Source organism: Sinocyclocheilus rhinocerous, unplaced genomic scaffold (genome assembly GCF_001515625.1).
Source record: "Sinocyclocheilus rhinocerous isolate Xijiao unplaced genomic scaffold, SAMN03320098_v1.1 scaffold153, whole genome shotgun sequence".
NCBI lineage: Eukaryota > Metazoa > Chordata > Actinopteri > Cypriniformes > Cyprinidae > Sinocyclocheilus > Sinocyclocheilus rhinocerous.
This window is the reverse complement of record NW_015660878.1, coordinates 4177955-4196191: the sequence shown is the minus strand read 5'-3', so window position 1 is coordinate 4196191 and position 18237 is coordinate 4177955. Positions and strand designations below refer to the sequence as shown.

The 18237-nt window shown below is 41.4% G+C and overlaps 1 protein-coding gene across 5 annotated transcripts in view; it reads right to left on the bottom strand.

Annotated features, from left to right (window-relative positions):
• Positions 1-4716: 4716 nt before the first annotated feature.
• LOC107725574 (apoptotic protease-activating factor 1) overlaps positions 4717-18237 on the bottom strand; it is a 30495-nt gene continuing 16974 nt past the window's right edge. For 3 of the 5 annotated variants that reach the window (XM_016534867.1, XM_016534868.1, XM_016534870.1), the window contains 4 exons: positions 16376-16501; positions 15440-15565; positions 14121-14267; positions 4718-5661 (listed from right to left, as the gene is read on the bottom strand). In XM_016534867.1, the coding sequence (XP_016390353.1) occupies positions 5503-5661; positions 14121-14267; positions 15440-15565; positions 16376-16501 (558 nt within the window). In that variant the 3' untranslated portion in view covers positions 4718-5502. Of the gene's footprint in view, positions 5662-14120; positions 14268-15439; positions 15566-16375; positions 16502-18237 lie in introns of all 5 variants that reach the window. The other 2 variants (XM_016534865.1, XM_016534866.1) reach the window with 1 other exon arrangement.

Sequence of the window (18237 nt, the reverse complement as noted above, 5' to 3'; positions counted from 1 at the left end):
TCGTGTGGGTAAAATAGTCATTCCAAGAACAATCTACGTGATGTGGAGTTTTGTGTAACCGAAGAGGTGTAAAAGGAACAAAATGGTCATACAATTGCAATATGTGGAATTGAGTTTTGAGCTGCTGCGGATGGCGATCACTTTTCATTGAGCAACTCCAAATTTGTGTTGTTAACACAAAACAATTGGCTTCAGAAAACGTCGAATGTAGTGGCAAAATTGTACAGAGCACTCCGGGACTGGAGTGGGCCATCCTTGCTCTAAGTTGGTCTTTTGTGTCCTTGAGAAGAAAGTCAGTCATTTGGGTGAATGACAGGTAATGGGATTTGATGGTTTTTGGGTGAAGTATTGTAGTATGGACAAACGTGGCTTGTATTTCCTCCACGAGTTAGCTTTGCTTGCAGCAGGAGTGGGATCGTGTTCAGGAGCGGGATCGCATCCAAAGTTCAACGAGCACCCGTCACAGCGGCATACACCGTGACGCAGAGTGGGATGCGGCAGGAAAGACCAACGGCCCGCTGACCTGTGGCTTTGGTGTCCGTTGTGTTGTTCTCGGCGATTCTGTCATATGCGCGCAGTTGGCTCCGCGCCACCTGACCTGACGAGAGCGAGCAATAAAGTAGCCGCCAACAGCGAGAGCAGCTGACAGGAACCATTCTCAGGCCAAGGTTCAGGGTGTGGGAGCAGAAGACACGATGCAGGCGCACACGAGTCAGAGACGACTAGCCTCATACAAATGGCAGGTACTGTTTATGTGCTTTGTATAAGGTTAAGAGGGTTTGAGTACGTAAAAGTGTCTTATACAATGATGTTTGTATGCATGTTCACGACTTGTAAGATTTTTGGGCTTTGTGATTATTGTGGTTGTGTGTTTCAGAGTGGCGTTGAGAATGTCTACCAATTGTTCCTCTGCAACTGTGCCTTTTTGGGGAAAAGAAGTGAAGAATAGCTGTCTGATTTTGTCAAGCAGTCTGTGACTCAAAGGTGAAATGTTGTGATGGTTAAAATGTAAACATTTGTTTCATAAGCTTAAGAGATGGTTTGAAATGTGTAGTAGAGATCCAAAAGAGAAATGATGTCGGTACCTGACCAATCAATGCATGCTAAGAAAAAGGATCGGACAGAAAATCATCTGCCCTATTCCAAAAATCAGTTGTGGTAGATCTGCAAAAGGGCACCAAAAAAAGCCTTCAAAGCAGACTTTGACCGTAGGTGGCATCAGCTTGGGGATGCCGCGATGGGTTATGTAACAGTTTAGAGGAATATGAGCGTTTTCGCTGAACCTCCAGCGACATTTCACCAGGAAGGGAGAGCTGAAAATGTAATGAGAGTGAACCGTTGTTCATACTGCAGACGAGCTGGCTTGGGCGGTGGAATGTGTGCTGTAATTGAAAGGCTGACCTGGCCCGTGGGAAACGTAGCGCAGGGGTGGCCAATCCAGTTTGTGGAGAGGTACCTACCTGCAAAGGTCATTTGAAACCCACAAGTAACTAATGAAGTTCTATCAGAAAGACTCCGAGAGAAGGTAAACGTCTACATGGTATCGATGCTGTAAAGTGTTACAGATGGTGGTGAGTGACTAATTCATGTGTAGTTGTGAAAAAGTTGTTTGGCGTAGGCCCCATCCCTTAGCCAAATCCTGGGGATGCACATTTGGCTGATCCTGCCTGAAGATGAAGGCAGGGGAGGAGCCTACCCCCATGGATGGACAGTGGGGAAAAAGGAAACGGAGAGTTCAGTGCTTACATACTGTAGTTGTCAAGCAGTGATTGGCCAGAGCTGTTAGTATGAACGAACGACGTGGTATTGGGAGTGTTCCTGACAGAACCCGCGCTGAAGTGTGCACTTGTCGCTGACTGAGAGGCTAGGCTACTCGCGCTGTTGAATGTGTTTGAGATGTGCCGTCTTCCTGAATGCATAACTTGACATTTCACAGGTATGTTCAGAATGTGCAAAATGTATATAATGAGCGAGTACGTGATGAATTCATCGTCCAAAGTGCGTTTTTGTCTTATTCCGAATCACTACGGTACACTTATAATAAGTATTTCTATTTAGACTATTGTAGGCTGGTCAGGTCGTCACCGCTGCGGAGTAACACATACCTGCGTGAATCGCCATAGACATAAACTGAAACTTAAAGTAGCTCCGGTTGGAATGTTCTTCTGCGGGATGTGTGCAGTTGTGTTTATTAACCGCTAGAGCGGCAAAAGTGACATAGTGCTGCTTGAAATAGGAGCTCAATAATTGTGACTAAAATATACATGTGGCTGAAATAGTTGTAGTTGTACAAGAAATGTGGCATGTAGAATTAGAAACTTACAAGTCTATTTTTATGATAGCACTGACTGTAAAGTGACTGTAATAACAACTCTGTGCCTTGGTTGTCATTGATTTGCATTTGTAGTGTAGTGAATTGAAGTTCCTCTTTAAAAGCCTTGTTTGGTTTAGATTGCAATGTTACAACGTTACAAATGTGTTTTGAACCCTTTTTTGCACATAATATAAAGACTGGTTACATTCACTTTATTTGTGCACATAGCCTTTAATATGTATTGTTTTGTGGGACAACATTTGGCAGTAAGTGATGTGTGTGTGTATATATTTATATATCCAATACAGTTTTATGTAATCCAAATAAAAAAAGGGAAATAGAGATGTATATAGCAAAGTGGGGCCAAAATACCGAGATATGAGTTTTTGCCCACATCGCCCAGCCCTAGTTTGAAGTGGATCGTGCAGGAAGGTGGATCTCCTGGTACCTGGCGGTGACAGCAGGCACGTAGGTGGGTGGTCGGGCTAATGTATTGGTGATGGAGGCCTGCCTGTTCTACATAAACCTAGACTTGATCACAAATAATGTCAGAAAATGAGCTGTAATCATTATGAGGCATAGGCTTAGAATAGTAGCGATACATAAGTTCCAGCACACGCATAGTAAAAGTGGGGTGGCACGTAGCAATAAGTGTCACCTCTGTGTCAGAGATTGCTGGTTCATACGGCAGCTAGGTCAGGAGTGAAGTAGCAGTCTATGAGTGAGTGGACCATGCAGTATTTGTGGTTTTGTAACGTGAAAAGAGCACATGCTTGTGTGTGGGTGGAATGTGAGCATAGCACACAGTAAGTGTCTTCCCAAAACACAGAAAAGCAGGGCTTGTGGACCTCTTTTATTACATGAAAAGCAGGGGGAAGTGGGGGGGAAGTTGAAGAGGAAGTAGCTAAGTATTCGTACTTGGCACAAAATTGTGCCCCTTTCTATTCACAAAAACAGAGAGAAGTCGTCACTAGCCTACACCCCCAAAAAAAGGCCTACCTCCACAGTCCTGGGGTCCCCTGCACATTTTGTATGTCTCCCTCTTCACACACCTCTTTTACATCAGGTGTGTTAAGGGACACATACAAATTGTGCAGGGGACCCCAGGACTGTGGAGGTAGGCCTTTTTTTCCGGGTGTAGGCTAGTGATGACTTTTTGGGCCTCTACAAGACCACAGACAAAAACCTCACATCTGCCTCACCACATCCACTTTGCTGCAGAGTTTTGCTCTAACACTCAAAACACACCGGTACAGTAGGTCAGGGTCGGAGCTCAACTCTGCAGGAAATTGCATCTCAAAAGCCCTGCTCCAAACACCACTTCCACGGCTTGCCACCATATTCTCAGCTCGACACATTTCCTATGACTCCTGCACTGCCACACCTCATTCAAATCATCAGCTCGCTAGTAGCATCTACAAGACATGAATTAGGCGTCCAGTACAGGAGGACCCACACTACATGCACACTGCTGTGGAAACACTCAATCCCTGACCGAGCCTCCCCGTCACATATCACTACAAAATTGTGCCAAGTACGAATACTTAGCTACTTCCTCTTCAACTTCCCCCCCACTTCCCCCTGCTTTTCATGTAATAAAAGAGGTCCACAAGCCCTGCTTTTCCGTGTTTTGGGAAGACACTTACTGCGTGCTATGCTCACATTCCACCCACACACAAGCATGTGCTCTTTTCACGTTACAAAACCACAAATACTGCATGGTCCACGTCCCATATCACGCCAACAACACCATGCTGTTACCCAGGATTCTACACTCCAGTACTAAAGACCCGCCTCACACTACATTTCACATGCTCCCTGGGACTGGAGTTCCGGAAAACTACTGCCACTCGCCCCACTACACTTGCTCTACTTGCCCCGCTCTGGCTACATTTCCCTAAACACCATCCTGGACAAAGCAACTCCTCAAACACTACATCATACTTACCTCAAAAAGCATTTCTCTCACAAATGTTTGCAAACAACAAACACAATCTACCACTTCCGCTCGACAATGACATTTGGACATGACAGTGCACTGTCTGTTCCCATTAGCCAGCTGCCAACAGGCAGTGTCAAACATGCAAATAATACATTCATCAACATCAATCCTACCATCAATGATGACACAATCAAGGAAGTGCAAGGCAAGTACTGTGTATTGCCAGGCAGTGTCAGAAACGGACAGAGCATGACCACTGCCGTCAGCACAGCCATGCGTTACGCTGCCGTCCTCCCTCTCAGACACACGCTCAATACAAATCAACATTTTTGGGGCCTTTAACACACCTTACCTGGGACATGAAAAAAACAAACAAAACACTCCACATGCATCTACTTCCATGCAGTAAAGCACTGGGGAAAAACAAACATGCAAATAATACATTCATCAACATCAATCCTACCATCAATGATGACACAATCAAGGAAGTGCAAGGCAAGTACTGTGTATTGCATTTTACATTCACATAAAACATGCTTAAGCACCAAAAACAATTACATTTTCACCCTTTGCTAATCCAATAGTGTACCTGCATGGACAAATTGGACTGTGGTTACAGCATTTCATTACACATTCACTTACAAGCACCACTAGCAATTCCTTTTCACAGACAATGCTGAAATCCCATGTAGTTTTTCTTTTTCCTCATCTCACGGACAAACCTACCCGCAAACTGTGCTATATCCCCATGATTTTGCTACTCCATGTACATTACATATAAAGTCTGTAGTCATAAGGTTACAACGATTGTCATTTCATTGGCAAACCAGCTTAAAGCCCTTGCGTTAAACTTCACTAATCACACCTTAGCTACAAATTTTACTGCACAATGACCCAAAAAGCACTTTTCACACTTCTTACACATATTAAGACATTGGTTCAAAAGCTTGGCCTCAGAGGAAATACCACACTGGACTGCGTAAGCTCTTTCAAAAAATTAGACAAAGGCTTCCGTCAATGAGGGTCACAGTACCTGCCTTCAATTACGACAGCACAAAAACATGGCATGGAAAAGGACATATTGTTCAATTCAATATTATGAAACATCAGTAAGAAAAAACACTTCTAAAAAGAATCAGATGAATGATTTTGAAGTCGGCCACATTTCTTGCACTCACAACATTTCTCCACAAAAGTTTTGCTTCTAAACATTGTACTATACTTAAAACATTTCATAAAACAAAATCTAGACGCTTCCTCCCTCCACCTTCTTTAAAACGTAAAGGATTCCGATGCTGTCCACTGTGACAAACGTCGTGAAATCGGCAGACACGTGCATCTTCTTCAGATTGGCTCCCATCGTGTAGAACGTCTGCAAGGCCTCTCCGGTCTCCACGCTCCACCACTGCAACAAACAAAACAATGAGCAACATTACCTCAATGTCGGTGTCTCATTGTAAAAATGACAATATTTTCAATAGCACAACACGTGCAAACCTTCACACACCGACACCTGAGGGAGGGTCTCACTTCCCTACAGCTGCACGGAAACACGGAGAAAGCAGCAAAGGAAACATCATCAAATGCATGTCAACACAACTGCTAAATGAGTGTGAATGCTGGAGGGTTGCGGTGTGATTGTCGTTAGTTTGGCATGCTGACAAAATGAGGCCACCGCGCAGCTACCGGCCAAACCGTCAGTGACGACAGATGCCTTCAACCACAGTGCTGGTTTTTACGGTCTCCGCGTGCAGATGCACAAACACGACCCCTGACGGACTCCGTCAGGCAGCCCTTTCGGTCAATTAACGCCTCTCGTTTGCATTTAACAAGCTCATTCTCCACAACTTACTGCTGTGTGGTGAAAAAAAAAAAAAAAAAAAAAAAAAACTTACACACCAGTTGAGACAGTTCTCCGCCCTGTGTACCAAACCGCCAAATATACAACACGCCTGCAGATGGGATTGCTTTTCTACTACACGATATCAGCTACCTCAATTGTTTGACAATTTCACACCACTTGGCTTTAATATTCTTTTCTCTGAAACTACTTACAAAAAGAAGCTTGTGCGACGGCAAGCAATGTGCAGACCGACGGTAGGTAAATTGCTCAAGGTTACATTTGTAAACGCAGTCGTGGTTCATTCGGACAGGATTAACACAAATCACCTGAGCTCCTTGTGGAAAACTAATCCTGTCCAAAAGGGCTTAACACATTTCTTCTTTCCACTGGATGAACGTGTGCTTTATTTTTTACAAGTTAACAAAGTAGTCCCGTCAAGGAAACAAATTTTGGACTCGTACGTCCAAGCACCACATCTGCCAAATTCAACACGCTGATGTTTTAGTGCCAATGCAAGTCGGAATCACTTAAATAGCATTGCATGCATAAATAGGACATTTCTGCTGTATGCTTCAATTGAAACTCCGTGTCCTTACATCGGCATAAAGGCAACGGCCCAAACGCGACAGCAGATGGAGAGAAAGCATTTTCAAACACAAACTTCACACAAAAAATAAATACAACATAGGGCACACAAAATATCTGCACATTCAGGCTAAGAAGTGCTATTATGCAACCAGGGTAAAAATGTCACTAGTAAAGGAACAGGACCTCCTTCAATTATTCACCAGGCCAAGGCCAAGTCTGCTACACACAGTGGACAACATAGTGCAGTCTGGAAAACACACCTGACCTTGCTCCGCTTCATCCACTCTACTGGTCTCCAAATACATATTACGCACCTTCAATGCCACACAATGAAAAAACATTTGCATGTAGCCAAAGCAGACTAGACTGATTTCTACAAGTTTCTGAATGAATAAGATGGAAAAAAAGGACCATTTTATCACTCAAGTGAGTGAACAATTGCACATCTCCTCCTGAGACATCACAATTCCACAAACACAAGCAGACAGGGACGGTTCAGGTCCAAAGATCAGGGGTCAGCTGTCATCCTCTGACCCCGGGGCGCTGTGAAGTTGAGCGACATGCCCGAGGGTATAGAGGTAGTGGCTGCAGTGGCCCCGTTACTTCTTGTTCACTCTCACCCCCTGTGTGTTTTGGGTTGTTGACCACCAACGCCACTGTGCGGTGATTGGGTTGGCCAGGCTACGGCTGCTACTCTGTCAAAAACACAATTTGACTTTAAAGTGACATTTCCAAATTAAACCACATATTCAAAACCAGGGAACGCTTCTGTTTGTATTCTCTTTTGTCATCTAAAATCTACAATTGTAACGGCACTGTTTGCAGTCTTTATTTAGTGTCACTTCTGCAGCATCACATGGGAGAATCTTGTATGTCTGGTGCTGTCACAGCATCCATTTTTGACTCTACAACTCATAATAGACTTTTTTTTAATCATGCTTCTCTGGCCTGCAGTAAAAAAGGCACTTGGCCAGGCCGCATTACGCAACAATAACCCCATATACCTTGTCTAACTCAACTACCACAGGAGCAGGGGGAACCCACCACAGACTTCAAAGCTAAATTATTCATTTAAGACTCCAAAGGCTGAAATGTGCACACAATCCCTTTTCTTTCTTTCCTACAATCTCTTACTCTTATTCTGTTTGTCTTTGTACTTTGCGCACCGCAGACAATGGAAAGAGCGACGACAGAGGAATCCTCTGAGAGGAACAGGGGTGTGCGTGCGCTGTGCTGTCAGCCCTCAGTAGCATCTTTCCTGTGTGAACGCGTTCTGACGGGTCATCTGCCAGGACCCAATCGCTGAGTCTCGGCACCGGCGTGTGTGTCTCTGCCCGCCCCGAGCCAAACGTTCAGATCACTTTCAACCAGATAAAGACAAAGTTGACTCATTACAGGCAGTGAAAATCGTAACTTGTGCCGTTTGAAATCTTTTGAACGTTTATGAGGTGCTGCGAGAACCTAAAAGACATCTACACTCAAGGTTGTCCGCTCAATGGCCCACGTCTGACAAAAAGCCACTTCTCTCAAAGGCAAACATCTCCCCTCTGGACAAAACTGAAATGCAGGACAATTCATCAAGTATAAGCAAGTTAAAGGGACCGATCATCCAAAAAAGACAAATCTACGCCGCCAAACGTCACATGAACCGCTCCACTTAAAATTTTGGTCTGTTACTCGCAAGCCTGTCATACGATTTTTAAAGGCTTGGTATGTAACGTACGAGCCACAGGATAGAAAGGCAATTGATAGTTCGGCAAAGCTGCCATTCCCGTCGCTGCGCTACGGGTGCGCAAGAGAAATTAAGAAAGCAGAGCCTTCGAGTGACAAGTGACAGGTGTTGCAATCTGTGTCAAGCTTTCCTGCGGTACAAGTGCTTCTGCCGCTGGCAAACAATGAAAAGACAAACAGATGGATTGAGTGAATTCTCTCAGAAACTATTAAATAATGAAAGGCTACAACCAGCAGACAAAAAAAAAAAAACCTTCAAAATCAAACGGAAATGCTTGTTTACCTACAAACAAATAGTCAAATTTTCATTTGGATTAAACATGCTACACACATCTTTCCAAACACTTCGCATTGCAAAGTGCATTAAAATTGGAACAATCCTACCTTTACATAAACATTATGCAAGTTAAGGTCTTTGCACAGCGAGTCCAAAATTCTCAGCCCAATTTTTTGCACGTTAAAAAAATAAATACCACCTCAGGTTGTGTCGATCCCGTTTACACAATGCCTCCGAAACTTTCCTCCATCATAAAAAAAATTCAGATCAGGTTGGATTTTCTGCCTTTTCGCATCCATAGCAAGCATTTTGATAGGAAAGGATGACAAATACAAAAAAACACATCAAAATGTCGGACTCCGTGTGCAAGGACCTTTAATCAGTGACAAACTACTTCTGCTACAAAAAAAGAAAATAAATAAACGTCTTTTAATAAAATGTACATTTAAACAAATTGTCTCCCAACCATTTTATTGAAAATGAACATTGAATAAAAACAACTCTACATCAAGGACAACTCTGTGTGCATTAGCATTCAATTCAGTTGAGTTAATCAACTACTCCTCGCATATTTCACAACAAAAATCTACCATCTTCAAATCTCCCCTGGTTTTTCCCTCCATTTCCTCTTTCACTCACTCTTTGTCTAATGACGGCCAGAATGGGTGTGAACGTTGTGTAGAAACGACACTTGTGACAGCGGGCCAAGAACAAGGCCATCTCCTTTACGCTTCCAGACACCTCAGAGGAATTGTGAAACTCTGGTCGTGCCATTGGGTCTGGGTCTAGTGTTGCTACTGCTACAAAAATCAAACAGCTTTTTTTCTCACCGTTGTTCGACAGCAGAAACGGACACAGGAAATAAAGAGTCTCTTATTTGCAGGTGAACGCTGTGGTGGGATATAAACCACGGTGATATAAACGTTCTGTCTGGTAGAGGTGAAGGTCTGGATGCCCTGGAGCTGATGTGTGTGAATTACTGCGAGTCTCCCAACACCAGCCAAATCCTCCAGAGGACAAACAACACTACGTGTGTGAACCAAAATGAGTCGGGCGGTGTGATTTAATGCGTATGAGCCTCTTCCTCACTAAAGGTGTAATATCCTGGCTGACCTCCTCATCCGTTTCTGCTCCCCTCCAGGAAATATTTCGGTCTCACACGGAGGAACGCTTTGTCACTCGCACACAGAGCTACAACAACCATTTGTCTTTTATGAGTGAAAGCTAAACTGATAGCAGCCTTTATAAATCACTCAAGCACACACAAAACATTTACCTCTCAGAGTGAAGGGCAAAATTAGTTATTAGACTCGTGCACGTACACTAGCATCATTCTTTACGCATGTTTCCTAACAATGTTGCCTTGATTTAAAATTAATAAATACAAACGTGACACGATGGACTGATGCAGACTTCAGACATCCTGACAAATGAGACTGAAAACAAAGCTGAAGGAAAACGGACAAGGAAACAGTATGAAAAGACAGATGCCCTGCTGATTTGTCCTTTGCACATGAAACTGGGTTGGACTGGAGATGGGACATGTCCTGTCTCAATGACAACAGACAGAGACAAAAGGACAGAACGCTCCTAAAATAACATTAATACTGTTTTCCATGTCAGTTAGGGGTGTCGATAGGTAATGATGATAAAAGTGATGCTTAAATTTAACTGATGTTGTTTTAAAGAGATAGTTCACCCAAAAATGAAAATTCTGTTATTACTCCCCCTCATGTCGTTCCAAACCCATCACAACTTCGTTCATCTTCAGAACACAAATTAAGATATTTTTGATGAAATCCAAGAGCTTTCTGACCCTGCATACACAGCAATACAACTGACATGTCCAAGGGACAGTAAGGTAGTAAGAACATTGTGCACAAAAAGTATTCTTGTAGCTATTTTAACACAGAAGAAAAAAGAAAAAAAACATGCTTGGTACTGTCGTAAACGCACGTCGAACAATGACACGGAGGAGACAACAAATCTTTGAATAAAGTCTGGATTTTTTTTTTTCTCGTAGCTTCATAAAACTACAGTTGAACCACTGATGTCACATGGACTATTTTAACAAATTCCTTATCACCTTTCTGGCCAATGAACGTGTCAGTTGTGTTGCGGTCTATGTAGGTTCAGAAAGCTCTCAGATTTCATCAAAAATATCATAATTTGTGTTTTGAAGATGAACGAAGGTCTTGCGGGTTTGGGACCACATGAGGGTGAGTAATTAATGACAATTTTCATTTTTGGTGACCTACCCCCTTTAATACTACACCTACAATAATAGTGCAAACAACTCCAGTAATTATCTGGTTGATGCTTCAACATAGATGCCATTATTACTGCACCTAAACACTGGTTGCAACTTCTCAAAATTACACAAAAACACATCAGAAGACAGGCTTAAGCTAAAAAATTTTTTTTTTTAAATTGATCCGATTAAAAAATCTATACATACTACAATATCAATAATCAATGAATTCCTTTGGTCACAATGTTCATGTAGTGAAAATCTGACATTGGAACGTCTCTACTTTTAAATGGCATGAAATAACTCATTGCTGTTCCACTAGGCAGTTTCACTCAACTCCCATCATGAAACACACTTTAATAAAAATCAAGCCTGATCCAGCTAATAAGCAAAAGTCAAACTATACGTATGCCTCACAAATTAGTTTGGAGTCAGAATTACTGAATCTGCAAGCATTTACTAATGCTATAACTAATGAATCCCAGACTCGCCGTCTGACTCTAAAACTAAGATCTGTTTCCGTGAGATTAAACGTGGATGGCGGCAGGCCAGTCGACTCAGTTGTTTTTGTACTCTGATGGACTGAACTGCAAATGGTGTCAAAGAACAAACGTCGCTGACGGCTCGACACAAATAGAAACATGTCGTTGACAAACGCACGTCGAACAATGACACGGAGGAGACAACAAATCTTTGAATAAAGTCTGGATTTTTTTTTTTCTCGTAGCTTCATAAAACTACAGTTGAACCACTGATGTCACATGGACTATTTTAACAAATTCCTTATCACCTTTCTGGCCAATGAACGTGTCAGTTGTGTTGCGGTCTATGTAGGTTCAGAAAGCTCTCAGATTTCATCAAAAATATCATAATTTGTGTTTTGAAGATGAACGAAGGTCTTGCGGGTTTGGGACCACATGAGGGTGAGTAATTAATGACAATTTTCATTTTTGGTGACCTACCCCCTTTAATACTACACCTACAATAAGCAAGCAAACAACTCCAGTAATTATCTGGTTGATGCTTCAACATAGATGCCATTATTACTGCACCTAAACACTGGTTGCAACTTCTCAAAATTACACAAAAACACATCAGAAGACAGGCTTAAGCTAAAAAAAATATTTAAAAAAAAATTGATCCGATTAAAAATTCTATACATACTACAATATCAATAATCAATGAATTCCTTTGGTCACAATGTTCATGTAGTGAAAATCTGACATTGGAACGTCTCTACTTTTAAATGGCATGAAATAACTCATTGCTGTTCCACTAGGCAGTTTCACTCAACTCCCATCATGAAACACACTTTAATAAAAATCAAGCCTGATCCAGCTAATAAGCAAAAGTCAAACTATACGTATGCCTCACAAATTAGTTTGGAGTCAGAATTACTGAATCTGCAAGCATTTACTAATGCTATAACTAATGAATCCCAGACTCGCCGTCTGACTCTAAAACTAAGATCTGTTTCCGTGAGATTAAACGTGGATGGCGGCAGGCCAGTCGACTCAGTTGTTTTTGTACTCTGATGGACTGAACTGCAAATGGTGTCAAAGAACAAACGTCGCTGACGGCTCGACACAAATAGAAACATGTCGTTGACAAACTGCAGAAGGCAGACATCAAAAGACGTAGATGCGGCTGAGAGGCAGATCACCTCAAAGTGAACGCAGAAAGCTGCCGTGCTGAACAAGCTCAGGCATGGCGATATACAGTATACCAGACTGAATGACAAGCTAAACCGAGAGTTTAATGGAGCAAACGAGGCTGCTGTCCCTTTGCATTATGACACCTGACAAAATTCAGCTTCATTTCATTACTGCTATTCTTTTAAATCTTTTTGGGGTCTTTAGGTCACATTTTTTTAACACGTTTGGCGACAGAGGAGAAGATGGTGAAAACAGGACAAAAAAGGCTGAACTCAAACTTGTGCCGCTACACTAGCACCGCAACTCAATGTGCAAACTGCTAGGTCATGGCTCAGACCATAATTTTGCTTAGAAAATGTCAGTATTTGTCTATATCAAATAAGAGACAACATGGACAGGAAACTAAATACCCAGGGATCCTTCACAGGATCAACTATTGCAACGGAAAAAAAACTGACTTCACAACATCTGCTCCGATATGTAACCGGATCCTGCAGGCCACGTAAACTCAAATCGCAACAGAAGTGCAGGAAGCACAGTGTGACGACTCGCGTCTCACACATCTCCTTCCTTTGTGTGGTCGTAGCAGATTTACGGCAGGTTTGGTTCGGTCTGATGAAAAGGTTCGGCTGGGGATTTGGCACCGACGCATACGATGATTCATTTATCATTTCATATTACAGACAGCGGGATCCTGAGTGTGAGGACAGCTGGCGATCAATCAGAGCTTATTATCGGGTCTCCGACGGATCCGTCGCTCACGCGGAGGGTCAGCCTGATGCAGACACATTTGATAAACTGACAGATTGATGCGTGATGAAGCATCATTACGCTTGTGACACTTACACAATGTACAGACGGCTCCGAGTACATTAATAAAGAAGTCTCAAAGCGTGATGGATAATGGCTGACAGTGTTGATGGAAGTTAGTCTCGCTCCGTTCCTGATATGATAATGTGTCTCGGTGACATGAGCGATCGGACAAGCGCCTGCCTGATAATACAGATGAAACAGTCATGAGTCACAACAAACAGACTGGCGAGACTTCATCTTGGTTGCACTTTTGCAGATCTGCACAACACCTCAAAGAACGCAGGCCAATGGAGCATTGCGAATTAAGAAAAGTTATAATTATAGCAATAATAATAAATGTAATAACAGATTTTCAATTTCAATACCATTCAGTGGGTTTATTTTAATTTATATACATTAATTAATTTATTACATATCTGCTGACGCTGTAAATTATTACAGGGTTTCAGACCCTCATCTAAGACACTTAGGCTCATAACGTTTGTGTTGTTTTCAGAAATCAGGCTGTAATGATTTATGCTGCTTTTTTCATTCGCCAATAAAACAAAATTATAAACCTTTTTATTATTTTTACCCAGCTCTGAATCATAACCACACATGAAGCACTCCCAGGTTAAATGAAGCGAACCAAAAAAAACCTCTTTTCCAGGGTGCACCACTGAGCGTTTGCTTGTATACAGTGATGTCAACTATATAATGCGTGTACCTTGATGTATCCGCCCGTAGAGACCAGTACTCCGTTATCAGGGGAGAAGTGCAGGTCAGTCACCCATCCACCGTGGAAAGAGTCCATGGAGTCCTTAGTGTCCCGTGAACAGATCTTCAGAAGAGCTCCATCCAGCATGCTCCACAGCTTCAGATACACAACACATCATTGTTACAAAAGTAATAGGTTATCAAAACACATACAACACAACGTAGATTTCACAAGTGTATTTATAATGCATCAATGCTTCTTGGAACAATCAGAAATTGCTCGTGAGAAGGATATATTTGTATTTGGTGTGTTTTAGCTTATTTACAGCACTAAAGCCGGATTTACAGATGTGACGTGTCCGTTTTGCACTTGCCATTTCACCGTGGCAGTAAAGTGTGTTAAACAGAGACGTGAGCTTTGAAAAATCACCACAGGCCATGAATTATAACATCACAGCATTTCTCTCTTTTTGTGGTTTTCTCTCACTTTCTCTCTTTGCGAGAAGCATCTTTAATTGATAAGGTAGATTTTTTCTTTACAGTTCTGAGCACCGGGCCGGTCTCCCCGCAAGAAAAACTCAGAGAAAGAAGGCTTGGCAGAACTGACGGATGGGAAGCCGAGTTTTGAGGTTTCAAGATGTATTTGTTCCTACATCACTTTTCTTAACATCTCCATTTGCTCTCAATGTGGCCATAACGTCTGCTCACAGTTACCCAAAATTCACCATTATTGATTACCTTTGCCATTACAATTTCTTTACAACCATATTTGGGTGATTTAATTAGAGAAACTACAGTCCCCTATAATGTGTAGAATTTAAATAAAAGTGTGCAGTTAATATGTAGAACTGTTGCCAATACAGCTGTCAAAAAAGTAACAGGGAGGCACAACTATCGGGAACAAACTGATTGAAAGACATGCTTTATTGCGAATTGTGAAGGTGTTTTTTTTTAACAAAAATATCTGAGTGTACTTTTATTAGGCATCATTACTGGCTTTTTGGTTTAAATTAAAAAAACAAAAAAACAAAGAAAAAGTAATAAAAGAGGGATGAGGTATGCTTTATTGCGAATTGTGAAGGGGTTTTTTTTTAACAAAAATATCTGAGTGTACTTTTATTAGGCATCATTACTGGCTTTTTGGTTTAAATTAAAAAAACAAAAAAACAAAGAAAAAGTAATAAAAGAGGGATGAGGTCAAAAATATCCCAACTCCTCAGCATAACACATACCAAAATCTTTCTGAAGCTTGATCAAGGCCACAATCAGATCTTTACTCCTTTTAACACAGTTGATTTACAATTTGAAGCAGCTTAAGATTATACTTACCCGGATTTCTCCGTTGTCGTCGCCCGTCGCAAGTCGCTTGTTGTCCCAAGAAAAACGGCAGCTACGGACGCAGTCCTCGTGTCCCTTCAGCAAAAAAGTCATCTCCCACGAGGCACTGCTGTACACCTTAGGGAACAGAAATCAGCAGTTATGAGCCATTTTACTGCATGAACTGAACAAGAGCAAATCTCATAACATTGCTATTTTGTGCTGTAAAATAATTTGACGACATCTAATGTCATTTTTGATAGATTTCTTCGTGAAATTGTTAATCTAATAATAAATGGAATCGGAACAAGGTTGAGCAAATTATCAAAACTGCTGCTTAATTTGTTTTTCCATCTCTAATTTTAGACCGAGTTAGTCATTATTTGCGGCGGGTCCATTTGGCAGGAATGATTTTTCTGATCAGCTCTCCAAATTCACTTTGCCGTCCTCTCTCTCTCTCGTCAGTGAGAAGCTCTGGCAGACAGACTTGAACATGGCATCTCATTAGAAAGCTCTTCTGGTATAGGCGGTGTCATACGGAACGAGAGAACTTCATCTCATTACGCTCTCAGAAGAGCAGACTGGACTCTGACCTCTGATACCACAAACAGAGGACGTCATGCGTGTGTACGTGTATCTGTGAGCTTTTGTACTGCGCTCACGCAAAGTTAATTAGGCAGAATTTGGCTGTACATGGCATCATTAAGGCAAGCACCCAGGGCTCAGTAAAGATACTCCAGGTAGTCACCTAGCACAGTCCTTACACCGTACCAACACAGACTCACACCTACAGTAAACAAACTAACAGTGTAACGGGAGCAGGTGTTCGCACAGTCGGAGTCCAGGATCTAAACACAGAGGCAGCCGAAGAGCTCTGAGAGTTTAATGTGAACAATATCTTGTCCGCTGACACTGATCTGATGTATGAATCTGTGCCTCTTCTCTGACCTTAGCAGTCCTATCGGCCGATGTGGTGGCAAAGAGACGTCCGTCAGAGGACACGTCACATGACAGGACAGCACCCTTATGACACTCAAGGTCTTGCAGCATCTGACCTCTGTTCAGATCCCAGACCTGCAACAAAAAGAAACTGACTGCTTTGCTGAAAATGGCAGGAGGAGCATTGTATTAATATGGTACACTTCAGTGTCCCACGGTTTGAACAATTAACTTTGAAAATTGAAATGCATGACAATTATAAACTTAACAAAAAACAAGGGAAAAAACCTAATATGAAAGGGTTGCTAGATTTAAACATTCAAGTATACATTTTGGCCTGTCTCACCTCAGATGACTACATAAAAAAAATAAAAACACAATTCTCTCTCTCTCTATATATATATATAAGAATTTTACAGTCTTATCTTAGTAAAAATAATTTTAAAAAATCTAGATCTTAACTACCAAAAAAAAAAAATCTATTTCAAACAATTTAGACATCATACAAATGGAACAGAAAATCAAACAACTCATAAATTTACCGAGACTTTGAATCAAGGATAAACACCTCTTTTTATAGACCAAATTTGAGTGGTTCAGGCCCATTTTTGTACCCTATTTGTGGAAAGTGGCAGGAAGTTGTGGACCATGTAAACAATCTTTCCCACAGAAGCCCTGATTACAACTGGGGTGAAGTATAACGACTACTGCTGATGAGATCCTAAAAAAGCTGTTTGCAAGTGATTAAGTGCATGCATCACCTAATGATCATAATTGACTGTGCTTTCAGTCCACAATTTGGTCTTGATAACCATGTTTTGCTCTGAAAGCAATGCAGTCTATAGAAAAGAGTTAAATGAGGTCTACACGTCATCCTTCATATTCTATGTGTGCTTTAGATGGATTCATTCATTTGCAAATGCAGAGAAATTAGTAGAGGTTCTGTTTACCTTAACAGTGCCATCAAACGACCAAGAGAACAGGTGAGAGGAAGTAGACTTGTTCAACAGTTGAAACTTCCTGACCGGCTCCTTATGGCCCTCCAGCACCAGACACTCACCAGTCCTCCACTTCCACACCTGCAGACAAAGACAACGTTCATCCTCTCAAAAGGTTAACATTGACATTTAAGGTCTCCTGAAACTGATTTGCCAAGCATATAGCATTGAAGTATTGATTTTGGTTCAAAGTGATAAACTTTGTTCGTATTACGGTCTATTATCCATTCTTATAGAATTTTAATGTGCATGCAGCAGTTCACAACTATCAATTACTAAACCGTTTTCCAACCTCACACTTCCTCTGCTTGTCATCAACGAGCCCTGGAATGACCCCAGTGCCCAAAACTTCTCAAACAACAGCTGCAGCAGAAGTTTGCGAGCATGTGGCGCAATTACTAAATTGCAAACTGGTAGGGATGTAACGATTCACTCAACTCACGATTCGATTCGATTCACGATTTTGATTTAACGATTCGATTCACGGTTTTTTTATTATTATTTTTTTTTTTTTACAAAATTAGATTTAAGACAAATTATAAATTCAATGTGTCCTTTTATTATTGCTTGGACAAAATGCTGCACATTTCTTTGTGAAATTGAAATATAACACTATAATAAAATACTAATATAGTACTTGCATATTATTGCTCTTTTGTTGGTTTTGATTGCTTTTATTGTCCTCATTTGTAAGTTGCTTTGGATAAAAGTGTATGCTAAATAACAAAATATGTAAATATAAATAACAAAACTAAATTGAAATTTTAAAACAAGCCCCAAATCAAATAAATAACACAAATAAAATAAATCTCTTCATATAAACAAACTAAGGCTTTGTCTGTGCTCTTTCCATTTAAAATTAGAGATTAAAAT